Source organism: Diceros bicornis, chromosome 32 (genome assembly GCF_020826845.1).
Source record: "Diceros bicornis minor isolate mBicDic1 chromosome 32, mDicBic1.mat.cur, whole genome shotgun sequence".
NCBI classification, from domain to species: Eukaryota; Metazoa; Chordata; class Mammalia; order Perissodactyla; family Rhinocerotidae; genus Diceros; species Diceros bicornis.
Genome location: NC_080771.1, coordinates 19,241,248 through 19,258,511, shown reverse-complemented (window position 1 = coordinate 19,258,511; position 17,264 = coordinate 19,241,248). Strand labels below are relative to the sequence as shown.

At 45.2% G+C, this 17,264-nt stretch overlaps 2 protein-coding genes across 3 annotated transcripts in view; one reads left to right on the top strand and one right to left on the bottom strand.

The window, feature by feature from the left end:
- Positions 1-161: 161 nt before the first annotated feature.
- On the top strand, positions 162-3,920 carry TPPP3 (tubulin polymerization promoting protein family member 3). 2 transcript variants are annotated; one of them, XM_058528027.1, is made up of 4 exons: positions 162-292; positions 2,782-2,975; positions 3,090-3,243; positions 3,359-3,920. In XM_058528027.1, the coding sequence occupies exons 2-4, from the start codon at positions 2,788-2,790 to the stop codon at positions 3,545-3,547; spliced, it is 531 nt and encodes a 176-aa protein (XP_058384010.1). In that variant the 5' UTR covers positions 162-292; positions 2,782-2,787; the 3' UTR covers positions 3,548-3,920. The 2 variants fall into 2 exon arrangements, with proteins under 2 accessions (XP_058384010.1, XP_058384011.1); XM_058528028.1 differs by lacking the exon at positions 162-292 and adding an exon at positions 2,635-2,703.
- A 4,161-nt stretch (positions 3,921-8,081) lies between these two features.
- LRRC36 (leucine rich repeat containing 36) overlaps positions 8,082-17,264 on the bottom strand; it is a 53,494-nt gene continuing 44,311 nt past the window's right edge. Inside the window, exons 10-14 of the mRNA XM_058528630.1 lie at positions 14,743-14,908; positions 13,641-13,786; positions 12,714-12,837; positions 10,358-10,472; positions 8,082-8,408 (exon numbers count right to left, since the gene is read on the bottom strand). Of these exons, the coding sequence (XP_058384613.1) occupies positions 8,183-8,408; positions 10,358-10,472; positions 12,714-12,837; positions 13,641-13,786; positions 14,743-14,908 (777 nt within the window). The 3' untranslated portion in view covers positions 8,082-8,182. The remainder of the gene's footprint in view (positions 8,409-10,357; positions 10,473-12,713; positions 12,838-13,640; positions 13,787-14,742; positions 14,909-17,264) is intronic.

Below are 17,264 nucleotides of genomic sequence, written 5' to 3'. Positions count from 1 at the left end.
TCACAGCAGCTCCGCCCCCGCGGAGCGCGGGGAGGGCGGGGTCCGGTGGGTGGAGCCAGCGTGACCTTGGTCACTCTCCCGCCGAGACAGCCCCGGGGGTGGGACTCGCCGTCTCTATGGAGACCGAGAAACAGGGGATAATACGGCGGAACCGCCCGGGCTGCAGTCCCGCCCCGGAGCCGGCAGGGAGCAGAGCTGCGGAGCCGCCTGGTCGCTAACGTCTGTCGGTCCAGTCTTGCGTCCTTCTGTCCATCGAACGCGCATTGCAGGAGCAGCCACGAAATAGAAGCCGGTAGGAGACCCGGGCGCCGACCACCCTAATCAGTATCCTGCACGATATGGAAGGGGGTGGGGTGGGAGCGGCCTGGAAGGCGTCCCAACCTCTGATGGTACCGAGCTGAGGACGCCAGCTGAGCGGCCCTGCCCTGGGCCCAAGCGTTCCACCCCCACCCCCACCTCCTTGCCCGGCTGACTGATGACTCCAGCTGTCCCAGCGGGAGCGAGCGGGTGGCCCCAGTTCACGGGCGTGGCCGCTCCATCCACGGCCTGCGACCTGGCACCACTTGATCGGCCCCGAGATAACCAAAAATCCATCTTCCCACAGACAGGAGTGAACACGGGATGCAGGATCCTGCCAGTCCCCAGGACATGCATCCTGTGGCATGCAAGCTCACTCGGACTTTACCCTTGGTGAACCAGGGGCTGGTCTCCAGTCCCTGGTGGGAGGTTGCGGCGTAGGAAGAGGGAAGGGGAGTGCAGGGTGGCCTGGGATTGTGGGCCCACGGTCGCTACAATGTAGGAGCTGTGGGTGCTCCCAGTCTCAGAAGCTGCAACTTAGGGATGGGTGACTGTGGTCACTGGGGCAGGGTTTTCAGTGTTAAGGCCAGTGGTAGTGGAAGGGGGAGGGGTAGTCAGGCAGGGTCCTAGGCCGTGGTCACTGGAGGCACTAGTATAAAAGGTGGAGGTAGAAGATGGTTCTGAGAACACGACTGAGGGTGTGATCAGGAGGCTGCCAGTGGAGGAGGTGGTTGTGCTCAACACAGTACCTGGGAGTCTGGAAATGCAAGTCTGTGTGTGGACACTGGGGGGCTTCAGTGCACGTCTGAGAGTGTAGCCAGAAGGCTGTGGGTGTGTGGACAAAGGGGGTGTGTGGGTGTGGTCAGGGGCTGCAGGCGTGTGGAGGGGGAGAGTTGTGAGGCTCTGGTTAGGGGTCTCAGTAAGGGCTGTGGGTGTGTGGACAGGGGGCCCCAGTACGAGGGCTGCAGGTGTGTGGATGGAGGTGGCTGCAGTGCAGGGCTGAGGGTGTGGTCAGGGAGGCCTCAGTACCGGGCTGTGTTACATGGAGGGAGTTTCAGTACAGGGCTTCAAGTGTGGTCAGGGGACTGCAGTGGGGGCTGTGGGAGTGTGGGGGGTACCCTTTAGTGCAAAGCTGAGGGGATTATTGGGGGACCTTAGTACAGGGCTGTTAGTATATGTGTGGGGGGATGCATGCTGAGGGAATGGTCTGGGCCCTCAGTCCCAGAGCTGCGGGTGTGGCCAGAGGACTGCAGTGGGGCCTGTGGGGGGGCACTTCAGTGCAGGGCTGTGGGTGTGGTCAGGGAGGTCTGAGTACCAGGCTAAGGGTGTGGTCAGGAGGAATAAGGGTGTGGAGGGCCAGAGCTGAGTGCATACAGCTGTGGGAGTGTGGACTGGTATGGCAGTGCTCAGGTTGTGGCCAGGGGGCCTCCAGGGAGGACTGAAAGTGTAGACACTGGGGAAGTGTGCTTTAGTGCAGGGGGTAAGTGTCAGGATTACAGAGCAAGGCCACAGTCCCACTCACCAACATGCCTCTGGGGGCTCATAACTCTACAACACACACCCAGGCTAGCCCCCTAATCTGCTCCTCCTAAACTCCACGGACTGGGAGGTTACAGCTCCAGTGATTGGCAAGGGGGCAGAAAGCCATGGTTGTGCCCCAGGCACTGGGAGTGCTGGTGTGCCCCACCCGTGGGCCCCTGTTTCCCAGCCCAGCCCAGCCCAGCTGGGAGCTTCTCCCTGAGCTGCCCTGACACCATCCTGCCCTTAGCAACATCTCCAAGCAGCACCACCCTCCCTTAGCAACTGTCTCCAGGCTTCACAAACTGTGGCCAGGCCAGCCTCAAGTTCCCGCTCCCCTCATGTTTTTGTTTAACAGCAAATAGTAACAAGGTCCCTGCTGGGCCAGCTGCACCCCTGCCTAGGGCATGCACCCCTGCCTGTGCTCTGGTTTCCTTCTCAGTCTGGGCTGGATCTTGCTGGATCCTCATGACCCTGACAGAGACACTCACTAAATATCTGCCCAACCAGCAGCCTGACCTGGCCCTGAACCCAGCTTGACATGGAACTCCCAGGGAGGGGGGCATACTCTGCCACCCTCACTTCTACCCAAGCAGGCCTTGTGCCAAGGTCAGACAAAGCCATGGCCCCAGCTGCTGCCCTCACAGTCTTTCTGGACAGTGCCACTCTGTTCCCAGCCTGGTGTGGGCATCATGATTTCATCTTCTGAACTCCACTTGGAGCCAGGGCTGGCATGAAGTGATAGGACCTTTCCTCTTGGGGATCTCTTCCCCAGGGTTCTGGGGCCCAGGGACACTGAGTGCTGGCCCCTCTCCCCAGGCAGCTCCATCTCCAACTCTGAGAATATATGGCAGGAGTGCCCACAACTCAGACCTTGCAGATTTTGAGGTAGAGGCAGTGATGTTCGGTGCTTTGGGGATGGGAGGGGCAGCTTGGATGAGAGGTGACCAAGGTGGGTCCCTACAGGGTGGCATGGCAGCGAGCACAGATGTGGCTGGACTGGAGGAAAGCTTCCGCAAGTTTGCCATCCATGGTGACCCCAAGGCCAGTGGGCAAGAGATGAATGGCAAGAACTGGGCCAAGCTGTGCAAGGACTGCAAGGTGGCTGATGGAAAGGCCGTGACAGGGACTGATGTCGACATCGTCTTCTCCAAAGTCAAGTGAGCCCCAGGCACTCTCTGCTTTTCATGTTCCCAGAAGGTGGGGAATTGGGGGGCTGGAACCAGGGAGACATGGAGAAGGGGGAAAACTCACGGTGCCCACATATCTGGCAGGGGGAAGTCGGCTCGGGTCATTAACTATGAGGAGTTCAAGAAGGCCCTAGAAGAGCTGGCAACCAAGCGATTCAAGGGGAAGAGCAAGGAGGAGGCCTTCGATGCTATCTGCCAGCTGGTGGCAGGCAAGGAACCAGCCAATGTGGGCGTCACTGTAAGTGCTCTATTGGTCTCGCGAGGCTACTAAGGGGAACGTGGGGAATCTCGGTGGGGGGTGGAAGGGCTGGGCTCCCTAACCAGGTACCCCTGGGGGAACTCTGTCCAAACAGAAAGCAAAAACAGGGGGTGCTGTGGAACGGCTGACTGACACCAGCAAGTACACAGGCTCCCACAAGGAGCGCTTCGATGAGAGCGGCAAGGGCAAGGGCATTGCTGGGCGGCAGGACATCCTGGATGACAGTGGCTATGTGAGTGCCTACAAGAATGCAGGCACCTATGATGCCAAGGTGAAGAAGTGAGGCCTGGGAAGGCCCCCCAAGCACGGCTGCCCCCGCCAGAGGCTCAGGCCTGGGCCTAAGGGACACGTGGAGCAAGAGAGAGCCTGGTCCCCTCCCTGCTGGATCTGCCACCCAGTGCTTCTTGCCCAGCCCCATAGGGCCAGCCCACCAGGCCTCTGACCCAGATGCTCTGTGTTCCCTTCCCCTTCCTCTTTCCTCCCTGACTTCTGTCCTTCTGTCTGTCTGGGGAGAGTCTGTGCCTATAGCCTCACTGCCCCAACCTAGCCCTGGGCGTGGCTAACCCCTGCCTGCTTGCCTCATATTTAAGCTGCTGCTCTGGCCAAGTGCCTAATTCTTATCTAGACCTCAATAAAGATACCTTTTTTTACCAATATAGCCTGGTCAGGTATATGATGACGGGGGTAATGACATTCACACCCCGTTGACCTCTCAGAGTCATCACCCTCCTGCGTGTCACACTGCTGATCCTTCCACTGGCAGCCTTGCCCAGAAAAAGACACACATCAGGCCCTTTCCATCAGCACAGAGCCAGGCTGCCTGAGGATACTCCTGAAGGAAATCCAAAGCTTGTTACCTCAGCCCTGACCCAGAGTCCTAACAGCACAGCTGGCCTTCCTGCAATTAGGTCCTTAGTCTTGGCCTTTCTGCTTTCACAGCAGGAGGTGGGATGAGAGAGCAGACTTGGCCTGGGCCAAGCATTGGCAGGGGCTCAGTGCCAAGCCACGGCTCTAAGCCTACTGACAGGCCACCCCTCCAGGGGCTACCAAGGCAAGTCATCCTAGGCTCCAGCTCAGAACATCAGAAAATACAGGACCAGGAAGAACCTCAGAGAATAGACAGTCCAACTCCCTAATTTTATAGCTGAGGAAATTGAGGCCCAAAGAGTGAAGGGGTTTCTTCAGAATAGAGGCCAGAACCATGCCTCTTGCTTCCCAGGCTAGGCTCTTTCTGGTACAGCAAGCCCCAACACTGATTTCTGAAACTGGGGCTGGATGGCCAGTGATAGAGCCTGGCACCCAACACCAGCCTTTGGCAGGTGAGCACGGTGTCCAACAGTGAAGGTCCTCTTCTTGCTGAGTCCCTCCCATCTGTTCAACATCTCAGGTTGGGAGGAGGGTATGGGCCTCTCTGGTCCTGAGAACTCCTGGAGTTTCTGGATCAACCTTTCCTCCTCTCTATGGCTCTGGGTGTTGGGCCAGAGCTATTCCCAAGCCCAAGGCTTTGGGACCAACTCTCCTTCCTTCCTGCTGACAAGCAGGCGGGATGGGATTTAAGGCCTACCTAGGAGAGGGCAGCTCCTAAGGGTGCTAGAAAAGGCTTAAAAGGCACACGCTCACAAATATCTTCTTTTCCCACCCAGATAACAAGGCAAAGCAACACAACCATTTATTCCCTCATCCCACAGGCTGTTCTGGGATGTTCCTGCCCCAGGTGGCCCCGGAGACCTTTGAGCCCAACTTCACTTGGAGTCGGGGTATACAGGAATAGTGTGGCTCGGGACAGGGATGCTGGAGAGGTGAGGTGGGAATTAGAGGCGGAGATCAGCACTGTCCACAGCAGAGCCTTGCCTAACAGCTGACAGCTGTGGGCTCCTCCTGACTTGGCTGACTGTGTTGCCTTGCACTGCCCAGGGAGGAGTTTCAGAGAGCTCTACCTCTCCTACCAGCAAATAGTAAGAGGAATGATTCCTCCAGCCTTGAGGAATTTGTTTAAATTGCAAGCTTATTTAAATGAGCATAATAGGAGTGAAAGCCAAATCCTTCTGGCTTTCACTTACTAAAATATCCTCATAGTGAAAAAATTTAACTGTATTGCAAATTGGTCCAGGATGTTAAGCCATTAAGCTGCAGGTAAGAGTACCATCCAATGTGTAGGGGAGCAGTGGCTCAGCTCCCTGTGACTGGCAATGTGGCTTAGAGGAACCCACAGAGAACTGGGTGAACCCCAAAACTCCACCTTATAGGAGTAAAGCCCTCTCTTCTTTTTGAAAGTGGTTATGGAGCCTGAGGGAAATCAAGGCCTGCCCAGAGCCAGGAAGACCCTTAAAGACTGATGCGTCTAGCAGAATCTGGTACATAACAGCAGCTGACCAAACAAGGCCAGTTCAGCCCTTCAGTTATCACTGCTCTACCCCCCGTAGCCTCCTCATGGTGGAAAGCTTTGAGTACCCTGCTAGCAAAGCCAGGTGGGCAAGGAAAAGGGATTAGGAGGGATAGAGCCACTAAAACCCTCTATATATAGCTGGCGAGAAGGCCAAACCTGTCAGAGTGGCCCTGCCCTCCTTTTGGGCACAGAACTTCCCTGAGGACCCAGTCTCCATCCCAGCCCTGCTTCCTTCCTTCTCCCAATAGTGCCAGGCCTTGGGTAAGGAATTCCTTTCCACTTGTTTTCCACTTGCTTTTGGGACCTTCTACCACCACGTTGAGCTCACTTAGCCCCATAGGGCAACAACTCTTTGGCCCTTCCCTTAACACCACCAATCCCTACCTCTGGACCAAGGGTCACACAGGGAAAATCAGAAACAGAGTCAACTTCCCCAGGAGTGGCCAGCAACCTCTAGAGAGGTGCCTTGCCTGGGGCAGTGACAATAGAAAATTGAGTGTAAGGTGACTCAGTCTGGGTCAGGCTCTTTACTCCTCCTCAAAGGTACCCTGAAATAGGTTCTGGGACTGGCATTATTAGATGTTCATGGGGAAGGAAGGGAGGGCTGGAGTTGTAGAAAGAAGTGCATTATTTTTCCCCCAATGGTCTGTCCAGTAAGTTGACTTGTGCCCTGGGCTGGGACCCTGAAATGTGACAACTCAGTGCTGCAAGGCTACTGGCTGAGGCTACCCTACTTGGGCAAGGCTTAGGCTCTTTGGAGGTCTAGGCTCAATGAGCCTTAGGCTCCATGGGGCCAAGACAGGCCCAGGAAAGTAGGGGTGGGGGGACTGTTTTTACTAACCTTTCCACAGAGCATGAGCTCACTCTAGCTCCCTCAGAGCCATGCAGCTCAAAGAAATTATGGCTCCTCTGTACATCCTCCTTTTGGCAACCCACATAAAATCCAGAGGTCTGTGGATTTTATTTATAACTTAGAAATGTGTGATCTTGGTTGTGATCTTCATGTCTCATTATTATGGCAATAGCTCTCCTTCCCTGCACAGCACCTGGGTCAGGGGAGCAGATATGCGTCTAATCTTTCCTCCTGCCCCTCTCTCTGACGTGACCCTGAAGATGAAGAGAAGTACCACATGGCATTAAGTCAACAGTCCTTTGCCCTCTACATACTCTCTGGTAACATTAGCTACCTGGGTGACTCTGAAGCAGAAACATACCTAAAGTCATTTTCATTATCTTTTCCCATTGATTTTTAAATGCCCAATCAATCAGGATTAAAGGAAAGATTATGCTTCATGTCTGAAATACAGGGTACTCACGTGTAAAGTGGATGCTGAGCCCAAAGCTAACATTCAGAAGCTGCATCTCTGGTCTGGACTGCACCAGCCTTCTCTCTCATCTCTCCAGCCCCTCTCTGGGCATCCCCCACTCCACAAGGCCATCAATCCATTCTTCTTACAGAGAGAGCTTCTCAAATACAAATCTGCCACTCCTCTGCCTTCCCAATCTAAAATCTTCAAGGAGGCGTGCAGTCTAGTTGCTGCTTATCTCCTCTCAGCCCCTCAGTTCCCTGAATTGACCACGTTCCCTCCCATTTCATGGCCTTTGCATATGTTGTTTCTCTCTGCAGCTCTCCCCTTTGCCTCTATCCTCAGCTGTATGCTTTGCCTGATGACCTCCTATTCATTCTTCAGGTCTCAGTTGAAAGATCATTTCTTTAGGGGACACTTTTCTGCACCAAACCTTCCAAGCTAGGACAGGTCCCCTGGTTATATACTGTCATGGCCCCATGACTCACATCTTCCCTGCCCTATGATCCCTCTGGGGGCTCCAGACTCTTCTATTCTGCACTCTTTGCCTGGGAGGCTCTGCATCCCCTCTACCTGCTACCATTGTACTCATTCTACACACTTCCACTCAAACAAGTCCTCATTGACATCTACTCCAATTCCCCAGAGTAGGAATCACTCTCTCTCTCTCTCTCTTTCTAGGGTATCTTTAGGCTTTTATTTAGATCTGTTTAGTACCAATGCCAAGTTTGAGCTCCACATGAGTTTTTGCTTTTCTCCCCGACTAAATTGTTGGCTGCTCCAGGGCAGACATCAGACCTTGTCACCTTTTCACTATGGTGGGAGGAAACTCAAAACATGTTTGATGAACCAATCTATATGGATTCTCTGAAATTTATTCTAACATGAAACACACCTGGCCATGGATGTTCTTTTTTAACCTCCTACCATAGAATTTCAAGTGATACTTGGGAAAAATGTCTAGTGGTTTTTCCTTTTCGACATTTTCAGCCAAATGTTTCTGTGTGGTATGATGCCTAGGACTAAGTGCCAACTATATCTGTGGGCAGAAGGAAAAAATGACTTGATGGAAGGAGATAAAAAGAGAAATAAAAAGAAGGGCCAATACAATGTAATAAGAATAATATTTTTTTCTTAATCTTGTGAGTAAATACCACCATACTGGTGGCAATGACACTGAGAGCCCCCTGGGGCCAAGAGGAAGCTGCAGAGAAGGTATTCAGTACTAGCTCCATAAACTAGGCTCTGGGACAGAATCTGAGATGCTCTGTATTAGATACTGACCCGTGTCATGTGCCACTGGTGAGGAGGAAGATAGCGTGCTTTTCCCAAAGGGTGATGATCTCCCTAAGTGATGATTCTTCTCAGGAGGCAGGAGTGCTTTCCTGGAATAACCTTTTTGCTCTTTATTCAGCTGCTGCAGCAGATACTCATTAGTTACCACCAGGGATCTAAAGCAGGGGGGAAAAAGGCAGTCATGAAATCATAAAAGCAAAGTAGATGCCATTAAGACCTGAAATGTTTGCTAAAGACAAATGTAAAATGAAGTGACATCTTTAAATAGAACGAACTGTCCGATTTATGAGTGGGTTATTTTAAAAGCAGGCCAACAGTTTCTTTCTTCATTACAGTTCTGTTTGATTATGTTCCAGACCAAATGTAGCAATAACATAGTTCACATTTCGTATAGTGATTGTTCTGTTCTTTCCAAAGCACTTTCATGATGAGGTAAGTAGAAGCACTAGGAGTTTGGCACCTGACCAGGCCTCCAATTTTTATTCCCAAATCTTAACTTCTACTTCTTCTAATCTATCCTGCCTCTGCAATTAACTAGTGGTGCTAGTCATGATTGTGTTCTTGGACTCTTTATTACCATGTAATGTTAAAAGCCATCAAGAGACTGGCCAAAAAAAAAGAAATGATGCATGCACAATGCTATTCAGCGCAACACTATCTGTGACAGCAAAATACTGTCAACCTAAATGTCTATCAATAGAGGACTAACTAAATAAACACACAGTGGAGTCCTATGCAGCTATAAAAAGGAATGAGAACTAACTATACACCACTGATTGGTGTAGATATCTTAGAACTGATTTCTAAGATAAAATGTTAAAGCAACATTATGACTCTTTTTATATAATAGAAGGAGAATACAAATACACACCCACACCTACAGTGGAAGGCTAGTGGGAGGGAAGGAAAGGATAGGGGAGACAGGTAAGGAAGGCTAGATTTGTCTGAATTTATCTTATTTTGTAGATTTGACTTTGGGACCATGTAAATGTTTTACATAATTATAAAACAAGATTAAATCAAAATAATAAAAAAATTCCATATGACTCAAAAGCTAAATGAAACAAATTGAACCTGTATATTGAATTGATGATTTAACAACACACAAAAGAATTATTTCAAGTTACTTTAAAATATAGTGATTTGACTGTACGTCTCTAAAGAGATATACCCTAATGTTCTCAAAGTGTGGTCCCCAGACCAGCAGCAACAGCATCACCTGGAAACTTATTAGAAACGCAAATTCTCAGTTCCCAACCCAGACCTGCTGAATCAGAAACTCTGAGGGTGGGGCCCAGCAATCTGCATTTCAAGTTTTTAAGGTGATTCTGATGTACACCTGAGTTTGAGAACCACGACTTTATGCTACTTGCTCTGCTTTTGCATATGTTTGAAATAATTAAAATGAAAAGTTAAAAAAAAAAAGCCATCCAGAATGAGTCTCAGTCTAATCCTCTGAATATGAAGCTATTCCAACGAAAATCAGGAAGAGAAGCTTGGGGCTGAAGGTCTGGGGATGGGGTTCTTATATTTAAACTTCATTGAAAGACCTAGTAAAGGTGTTTGGCAAATCAAAATGTCAAGGGATTCTCTAAATGTACCAGTCTTCTTGAGGCCCCTTCTGAATTGTCTAGCCTGCATCCTGAGGATACTGTTCTTTGAAGAGGCGAGTGCTATTGAGCTCCTCTGAATGGCACAGGTACATTGGATTCTTTCTTTATCGCTCTCTCTGAGTGCTCAATGTCTCTTCTGTGACCAATAGCAGGCAGGCATTTTCCAGAAGAGCCAGATGGCTGATTTTAGGGGCACATAGTGACCAGGGAAAGCTAGCTGACTCAAACAAGGGTCCTGTTGGATTCAGTGAGAAACTACTTACTATTGAGGTGTTGCAACCCACCAATGCCAGCAAAGACATTTAGTCCCTGGTGTGTCCTGGAAAGCAGTACTTTGGTCCCTGAGCTAACTGTCCTAGATATGGGAGGTTTACACACAGAATGGAGTTAATTTGAAAAGTATATAGCTATTAACTTGCCAACTAAAACAAAGGAGATAAAGGAAAGTAAACATCTGCTTCCAGAAACCAGCTAGATAGACCCACTCCTACCTCTGACTTTCATGGAGAAGGGCCACTGTCTCCTCCAGCTTTTTCAGCTGGGCAAGCTCCTGGCTCAGGCAAGCTACCTGCATGTTCAACTGTTGGTTTTTGCGCAGAAGATCATCTAAAAAACGTACAGTAGTCAGTGGTGAGCAGGATTCCAAGTGGCTAGTCTTTGAACAGAGCTTAGGTAGTCAGGTGGACATCTTGAAGAATTGGGGGCACCACTGCACCCACCTTCACACTCTATTCACCATTCCCTCCCTTAGAGATAGCAGATATGGTGGCAAGCATATGGGGTTTAGCAACAGACAGATCTGAATTAAAATTCAGCCACTTAATATTGCACGTTAGCTCATTTTTCTGAGTTTCACTAGAGCCAATAACCCTGCCCCATAGCACTGTTATGAGGATTCAGTGGGACACCTGTCCTCACTTAGCACAGGCAGTCAACAAACATTAGGTCTCTCTGTATCTCCATTTTAGTTTGCTAAGGTATGTCCTTCACTCCCTATGGAGCATGTGAAAACATCTAGAACTGTGTCTGGCACATAGTAATAGCTCAATGAGTGCTTGCAGAAACTGAATTTGTAGCCAAGATACTCATACCTACCTCCCCAAATATGTTACCACTGCCTGCAATAATGAGGTAGGTAAAAGCACAGAAACTCTGGTCCTAAGGAAGTAAGTCTTCTAGAAGAGGACTTCTTAAACTTTAATATGCTTACAGATCATCTGGGGATCTTGTTTAAAAAAAAAAAGATTCAGATTCAGTAAGTCCGAGTTGAGGCCCAATATTCTATAGATCTAACAAGCTCCCAGGTGATGCTAATGTTGCTGATCTGTGCATCACACTTTGAGTAGCAAGGTTCTAGAAGGTGGAAAACAGGGCGGCAACAGCTGTATTTATCACTAGTAAGCCAAAATACAGTACTGGGCCTCATGGCTGATTAAAAATGGGTATCTAGTGAACAAACACCTACTTATTTTCAGAATAGGTAAGTAGAGATGCCTTGATTATTCGGGCATTATCTGATTGTAAGAATCAGATAGTGATGAGATTCAACTCTGGAAATTCACTGCTGACTTCCAAATCAAGTTTATCATTTAAATCCAAATGACCATAATGTTTGCTTAGGGGTGCTGAGCTAGAGGTTTAAAGTCAAGGGTAGACTTTACCTAAAATACTAGCCTAAACTATGCTAATAATAAAGTAGTATGAATCAAGATTTCAATGGGATATTATTTTTCATTTAAAAAAATACCCAGTGTGGACAAGGGTGGAGTGAAAAGGGCATTCGAATACACTCATTGCTGATGTGAGTGTAAATTGAAACAACCTTTCTTGGGAGTGATTTGGCAATGTGTAACAAAAGCCTCAAAAATGTCCACATCTTTTGACCCACTAAGTCTACTTCTAGGAATGTCTCCTAGGAAAAGAATCTGCAATATACACAAAGATTTATGTACACGGATATTAACAGCCACATTATTTATCATAGTACAAATATTAGGACTCTCAGCTCCATCAGAAGGGAAGAAAGATAATCTCAGAGAAGCATTTTCATTCTAGGGTCTTTTCTTCCATCTCAGGTTTCTCGAATGTTTGGAAATTCTTTAGAATTACTTATAATATTATAAATAATGGCAAGCAGCTTTGTTTATAATAGCTAACATTAAACACAACTATATAGAGGACTAGATAGATAACTGTAGTATATTCATGTGATATTATAGGAAATGCCTATACTATTAAATTAATAACATTAGGATATAGAAATCAGATTGGTGATTGCCTAGAGCGAAGAGCTGGGGAAACTGACTGCACAAGGGTGTGAGGCAACTTTCTGGAGCAACAGAAATGTTCTGTATTTTGAGTGGGCTGGAATTAAATGAGTGTATATATTTGTCAAAACTCATCAAACTTAAAATGTCTGCATTTTGTTGTATGTAAATTATTTTTTGAAAATTAAGACACGAATTTTAATTTTGAGTTAAAAATATATGTATAGGGGTATGGTGAAAGAAAATATACCAAAACACTAATGGTGGTTATTGCTGTGTAGTGGAGTTATATTTTCTTTATATTTTTCAAACTTTCTATAAAGAACTCAATCTTCTATAATCAGAAAAAACAAGTGTCATTCTCAAAAATAATGACAATAATAACTAACATTTGTATTTGCTTTACACTGACGAAGAGCTTCCTCTGGTAAATCAAGCCACCTGTGTTACAACTCTGAGGCAAGATGACTGTTTCCATTTAGGAAGCCATGTGAGCTCTAGATGATGAAGCTTATTAAACGGGTCATCTATAACAAACAGTGGTCTTGGGACACACCACACATTGCTTTCCTGAACTTACCGTAAGTGTGGGACTGGTGCCCACTCACAATTGAGGTGGCAGCACCTTCCTCCAAATGCTGGATTTTTTCTGACAAAAGGAGGTTTTCCTCCAGCACTCTGACCAGTTTTTGCTTCAAACTTTCCTTTAGATCCAAAAACAAATTTAAACGCATTAAGAACCTGAAATTCTGAGGAGTGCTTTTAGAAGACTGAAAGACTCTTTCATCTCTTTAGTGATAAACTGAATGGAGGTCAGCATCTCTCTGATTTTCTCACTAGAATTTTAATTCATTGGTAAACAGAGCTCAAGTGCAGCAAATTTATCACATGGAGTTGCAATCTTTCCTGTGAGTTATCCACTACTCTTGCAGAACAAGTGGTCGTTTTGCCAAGTGGCCAGCATTCTGAGTTACCTATCTAAAGTTTCTAGAAATTGAACTTAGTGTCTGAAAATCCTCTAAATGTTAAGAAAAGGGGAAAAAAAGCCTAAGGATATGAGTCCCTTCTTCCTCTCCCAGAGTCAGCAGCCTGACGCTCTAGGAATAGCCCCTGGTTCAAGGCTCTCTGCTCCATCAGAAGGGAGGAAAGACAATCCCAGAGACATCTATCTTCCCTCACTGGAATCAAACCATAACCTTCAAGAACAGGATTCTAAATATTTTCATTCTAGGGCCTTTCTTTTTCTTTTTCCATTTGACGTCTTTTTTTAGAATTTTTGCTTTAGCGTGAGGACTGGGGAGTCATCCCTGCAGAACCTCCAAGCTGTCCCTGTCCTGGCAAGTTTTGTGTTCCAGATTTGGCCCGACTGACTTGTCTGTATTTTGGTTCAGGAACATCTAGGTGTTCATAGTGATGACGATCTTTATGGCACAGAGCTGTTCTAGTCTTGCTGCTCCATCCTTTTCTAGTAAAGGAAGAATAGGAAAGGAAGATGAGAGAGGCATACCATGTCATTAGGAACCACCTGCCCAGCCTCCTTCAGTTCCATCTCCCTCCTGTGGAAAGCTTTTGACGTGTCTTCAGGATGTGAGTGACACCACTGCTGAGAAGGAGCAGGGACTACCAAAGTCAGAAGCAAATCTCGGGCAGGACCTGCCAAAAAATCAGGTTGGGCACACAGGCCAATCTTAAAAGCTAAAGTACAGAATTTCTAGTCAATAAATACCAGCTCTGTAGGACAAATAGGGTAATCTAACATCTCCTTTTTACAAGAATTTATTAAGTGTTTCATGATGAATAAGAAATTTTATCCCACATCCTCTACAGACAACCAAAGCAGACCCTCATGAGAGCAGGCTCTGTGCTATTCTCTAGTCACTGATGAGTGGCTCCTGGGGATAACTTCCTACAAAATGAGAGCAAAGGGTCAACGTGGGAAGGAAAGTAACTGGGCTAAGACTTCTCCTGTATGGCCCTTTAGAAATTAAAAAAAAAAAAACCCCACAAAGTTAAGCCCAAACAACTTTAAAGTTCCTAGTTTTTACTTAAATTTTTACCACCACCAAGAGCTCCTTGAATTCTTCTTCCATTAAACAACAAATAAACACATGGGGGCAACATTTGCAAAACTGTTTTCCCCCAAGTTCCTAAAAAAGAACCCCTAAAAAGAGTCCAGTCATTTAGTCATTCAAGTTTTTCAAATCATAACATTTCAACAGGCATCTCAGAATTCTGATGATCAAACCCAGTTTCTGTTGTATTCATTATTGGCACTTTCCCAAGGATCATAAAATCCTTTTGTAATCATTAACATGGCCACGCTCTATTTTACATAGCTCATCACTCTACATATAACTCAAAAACTACCAAAAAAAAGTCACAAGAAGAACAAAACAATTGGTACATGAAGGAAGAGTGCTGATAAAAACAGGGAAGAAGAAGATTATGAGAAAAATGCAAATTTGTCAATTACTGTGTAACTGAGAAATTCTGGTAAGTGATTACGATAACAATTTTCCATGCAAGTTAAGGGGGCTGAGTGGCTTTTATCAAAACACAGAACAGAAGCAAGGTCCGAGCCCTTCTCCAGGAACTAAGAATGCACTCACCGAGAAATTTCTTGTTAAGGAGGAGGGAGCCGGAGCCGTTCCAGTGCTTATCCACAAGCTCCAGGAGCTGTCTGAGGACAGTGGCCACATGGGAGGTTCTGGCAGAGATCGGGGGACTGTGGTTTCCTGGTAAACCATGCAAACTGCCCAGGTCACTAGAGAGAGGCTCAAGAAAAAAACAAAAAAACCCAACCATTTGTCATTCTTACACAATAAGGGAAGTAAAATCCAGACATTTAAAGTGTTAACATTAAAAAAAAAGAAAGATGGTTTAATCTTTCAGTTTAGATTTGAATAGAATATTATTTATGTCCAATGCAAATACAACAATATATTCAAAGATAACTTCAAAGGTAACAGTACCTTCTATCATAATTTTCCGTAGAGATTTTCAGAAGAAAACAAAAAATGTTTTGACACCTATATCTATGGTTCAATACATTATGTTATGTAATATGGAAAGATCAAACTCCAGAACAGTTTTAAAAAGTATTATATATTATAAAATAAAATGGAGATTAATTTAATAAAAATTACAACTCATAATAAGCTTACATTTAATATATTAATAGATAATAAACATAACTGTCCTATAACATTTTAAATGTTATATGTTAAATGCTATTGTTGGACCCAGTACTAAAGATACTTTTTATTCAGTAAGAATCTTATATATACAGATATATAAGTAGATCTGTCCAGTAAAATTCGCAATTGTTTTTTTTTTTTGGTGAGGAGGATTAGCCCTGAGCTAACATCTGTGCCCATCTTCCTCTATTTTGAATGTGGGATGCCACCACAGCATGGCTTGATGAGTGGTGTGTAGGACCGTGCCTGGGATCCCAACCGGCGAATCCTGGGCCGTTGAAGCTGAGCGCACGAACTTAACCACTATGCCACAGGGCGGCCTCATCCAATTGTTTTTTATGCATGCAGACATGAATGAATATATATGTAAACATATATATATTATATCTGAATTAATAAAACACAATTGTGAATTTTACTGGATAGATCTATCTACCAATCTTTTGGGTCTCATGGACTTCAAGAAAGCAGATATATATTAAAAACAAATTATTTCTCAATTTTGGCTCTTTTGATATAAAAAATGACAGATGATTAATTAGCTAATGCTGTCATATCTGACAGCCATGAAGCAGAACACCAAAGACAGTAATATTTATGACTTGAGTCACACATGTAGTTATGATTAATAGGGAAAGGCATTACAAATGGGATAAACGTTTATTCAACAGATGTGTACTGAGTACTGATCATGTGCATTGAGAGTTCTGTATAAGAACTGTGAACATATGAAGAGGTTAATGATGAGGTCCTTTAGGAAGTTAACAACCTGATTGGGGAGAAAAGTCATAGAAAATCTGGTTACACCACAAGGCCACTTTAGAGGAACTTGTCAAAAATGAATATTTACTGTTATTGGTTTTTCATGTATGGGTAATTCTGTGTAGCTTTCATTTATCACAATGTGGTGAGAGTTGGGGATAATTTTTATGAACTTTGGAATAATTTTTTTACTTTTTATGAGTCTTTTAATTTTCAGCAAATTATGCCTCATGGCTTTTTTTAAAATTAATTTTTATGATTTGTCTATGATTCTAAAGTCAGTTAGTAAAAATAAATTTTCTAATCACAAATTCATGTTCAGTTTAATTTTGTGTATCATGGGATTATTTTTTATAACTTCTTAAATGCACTTTTTAGCAGTTTTCTGACTTATACCTTTCTAGAAACTGAACAGTGTTTTCTTCTACATTTATATTCAAGCAGCTCTTTTACAGATTTTCATATAAAGAAAAATAGTATCAAACAGGAAAAAAGAAATAAGAGTTTTTAAGATAGTCCAGAAAAGTACATTGAGATTTTAATTGCTATTTTAACAATATAACATGAAATTGAGGTGAAAAAATTTCCTAGAACATGTCTTATTAATATAGCATCCCAAATATCTTAAGTGTCGCTGTACCTTCACTGTAAATACATTAACACATAGTGCTCATGTCTGGAAAATTAGGCATCCAGTGGCTGAAAATGGAAAAAAAAAAAAAGGACCAAAAAGCCAAGAAAGTATTACAAGACTGCCCCCTTTGGTGCACAAAAATTATAACCACCTCCAAAGTTTTGAAAACTGAATAGAAAATATTTAAAGAGTCAAAAAAACAAATAACCACCAAAAAAAAAAAAAATCTTGTAAACCCATGCCAATGTGCAAAAAGATTTCCAACAACTGAAAAATAAGTGAGTAGAAATAGTTGCTTTTGACCAAATCTCCTGCTTCTTTACAGGGCAGTAAATGATTAAATGACAAATGTTTCATATGAGAAAGGATCATCGGTTCAATGGAAGAGAGGGTCCTGAAAGTTGTGGTTCCTTTAACTAGAGAGAAGGCTTCATGATGAAAGTATGGCCTGGAGAAAAATTAATATTCAAACAGATGAGAGGAGAGTGGAAGGCCTTCTCCACAGGGATGTATGCAAAGGCAGGGTCAAAACTTAGTG

Coding starts and splice junctions, on each gene's coding strand:
- TPPP3 (XM_058528027.1), top strand. CDS start 2,788: ATGGCAGCGAGCACAGATGTGGCTGGACTGGAGGAAAGCTTCCGCAAG. Junction 2,976..3,089: donor ATCGTCTTCTCCAAAGTCAA/GTGAGCCCCAGG, acceptor CATATCTGGCAG/GGGGAAGTCGGCTCGGGTCA. Junction 3,244..3,358: donor CAGCCAATGTGGGCGTCACT/GTAAGTGCTCTA, acceptor CTGTCCAAACAG/AAAGCAAAAACAGGGGGTGC.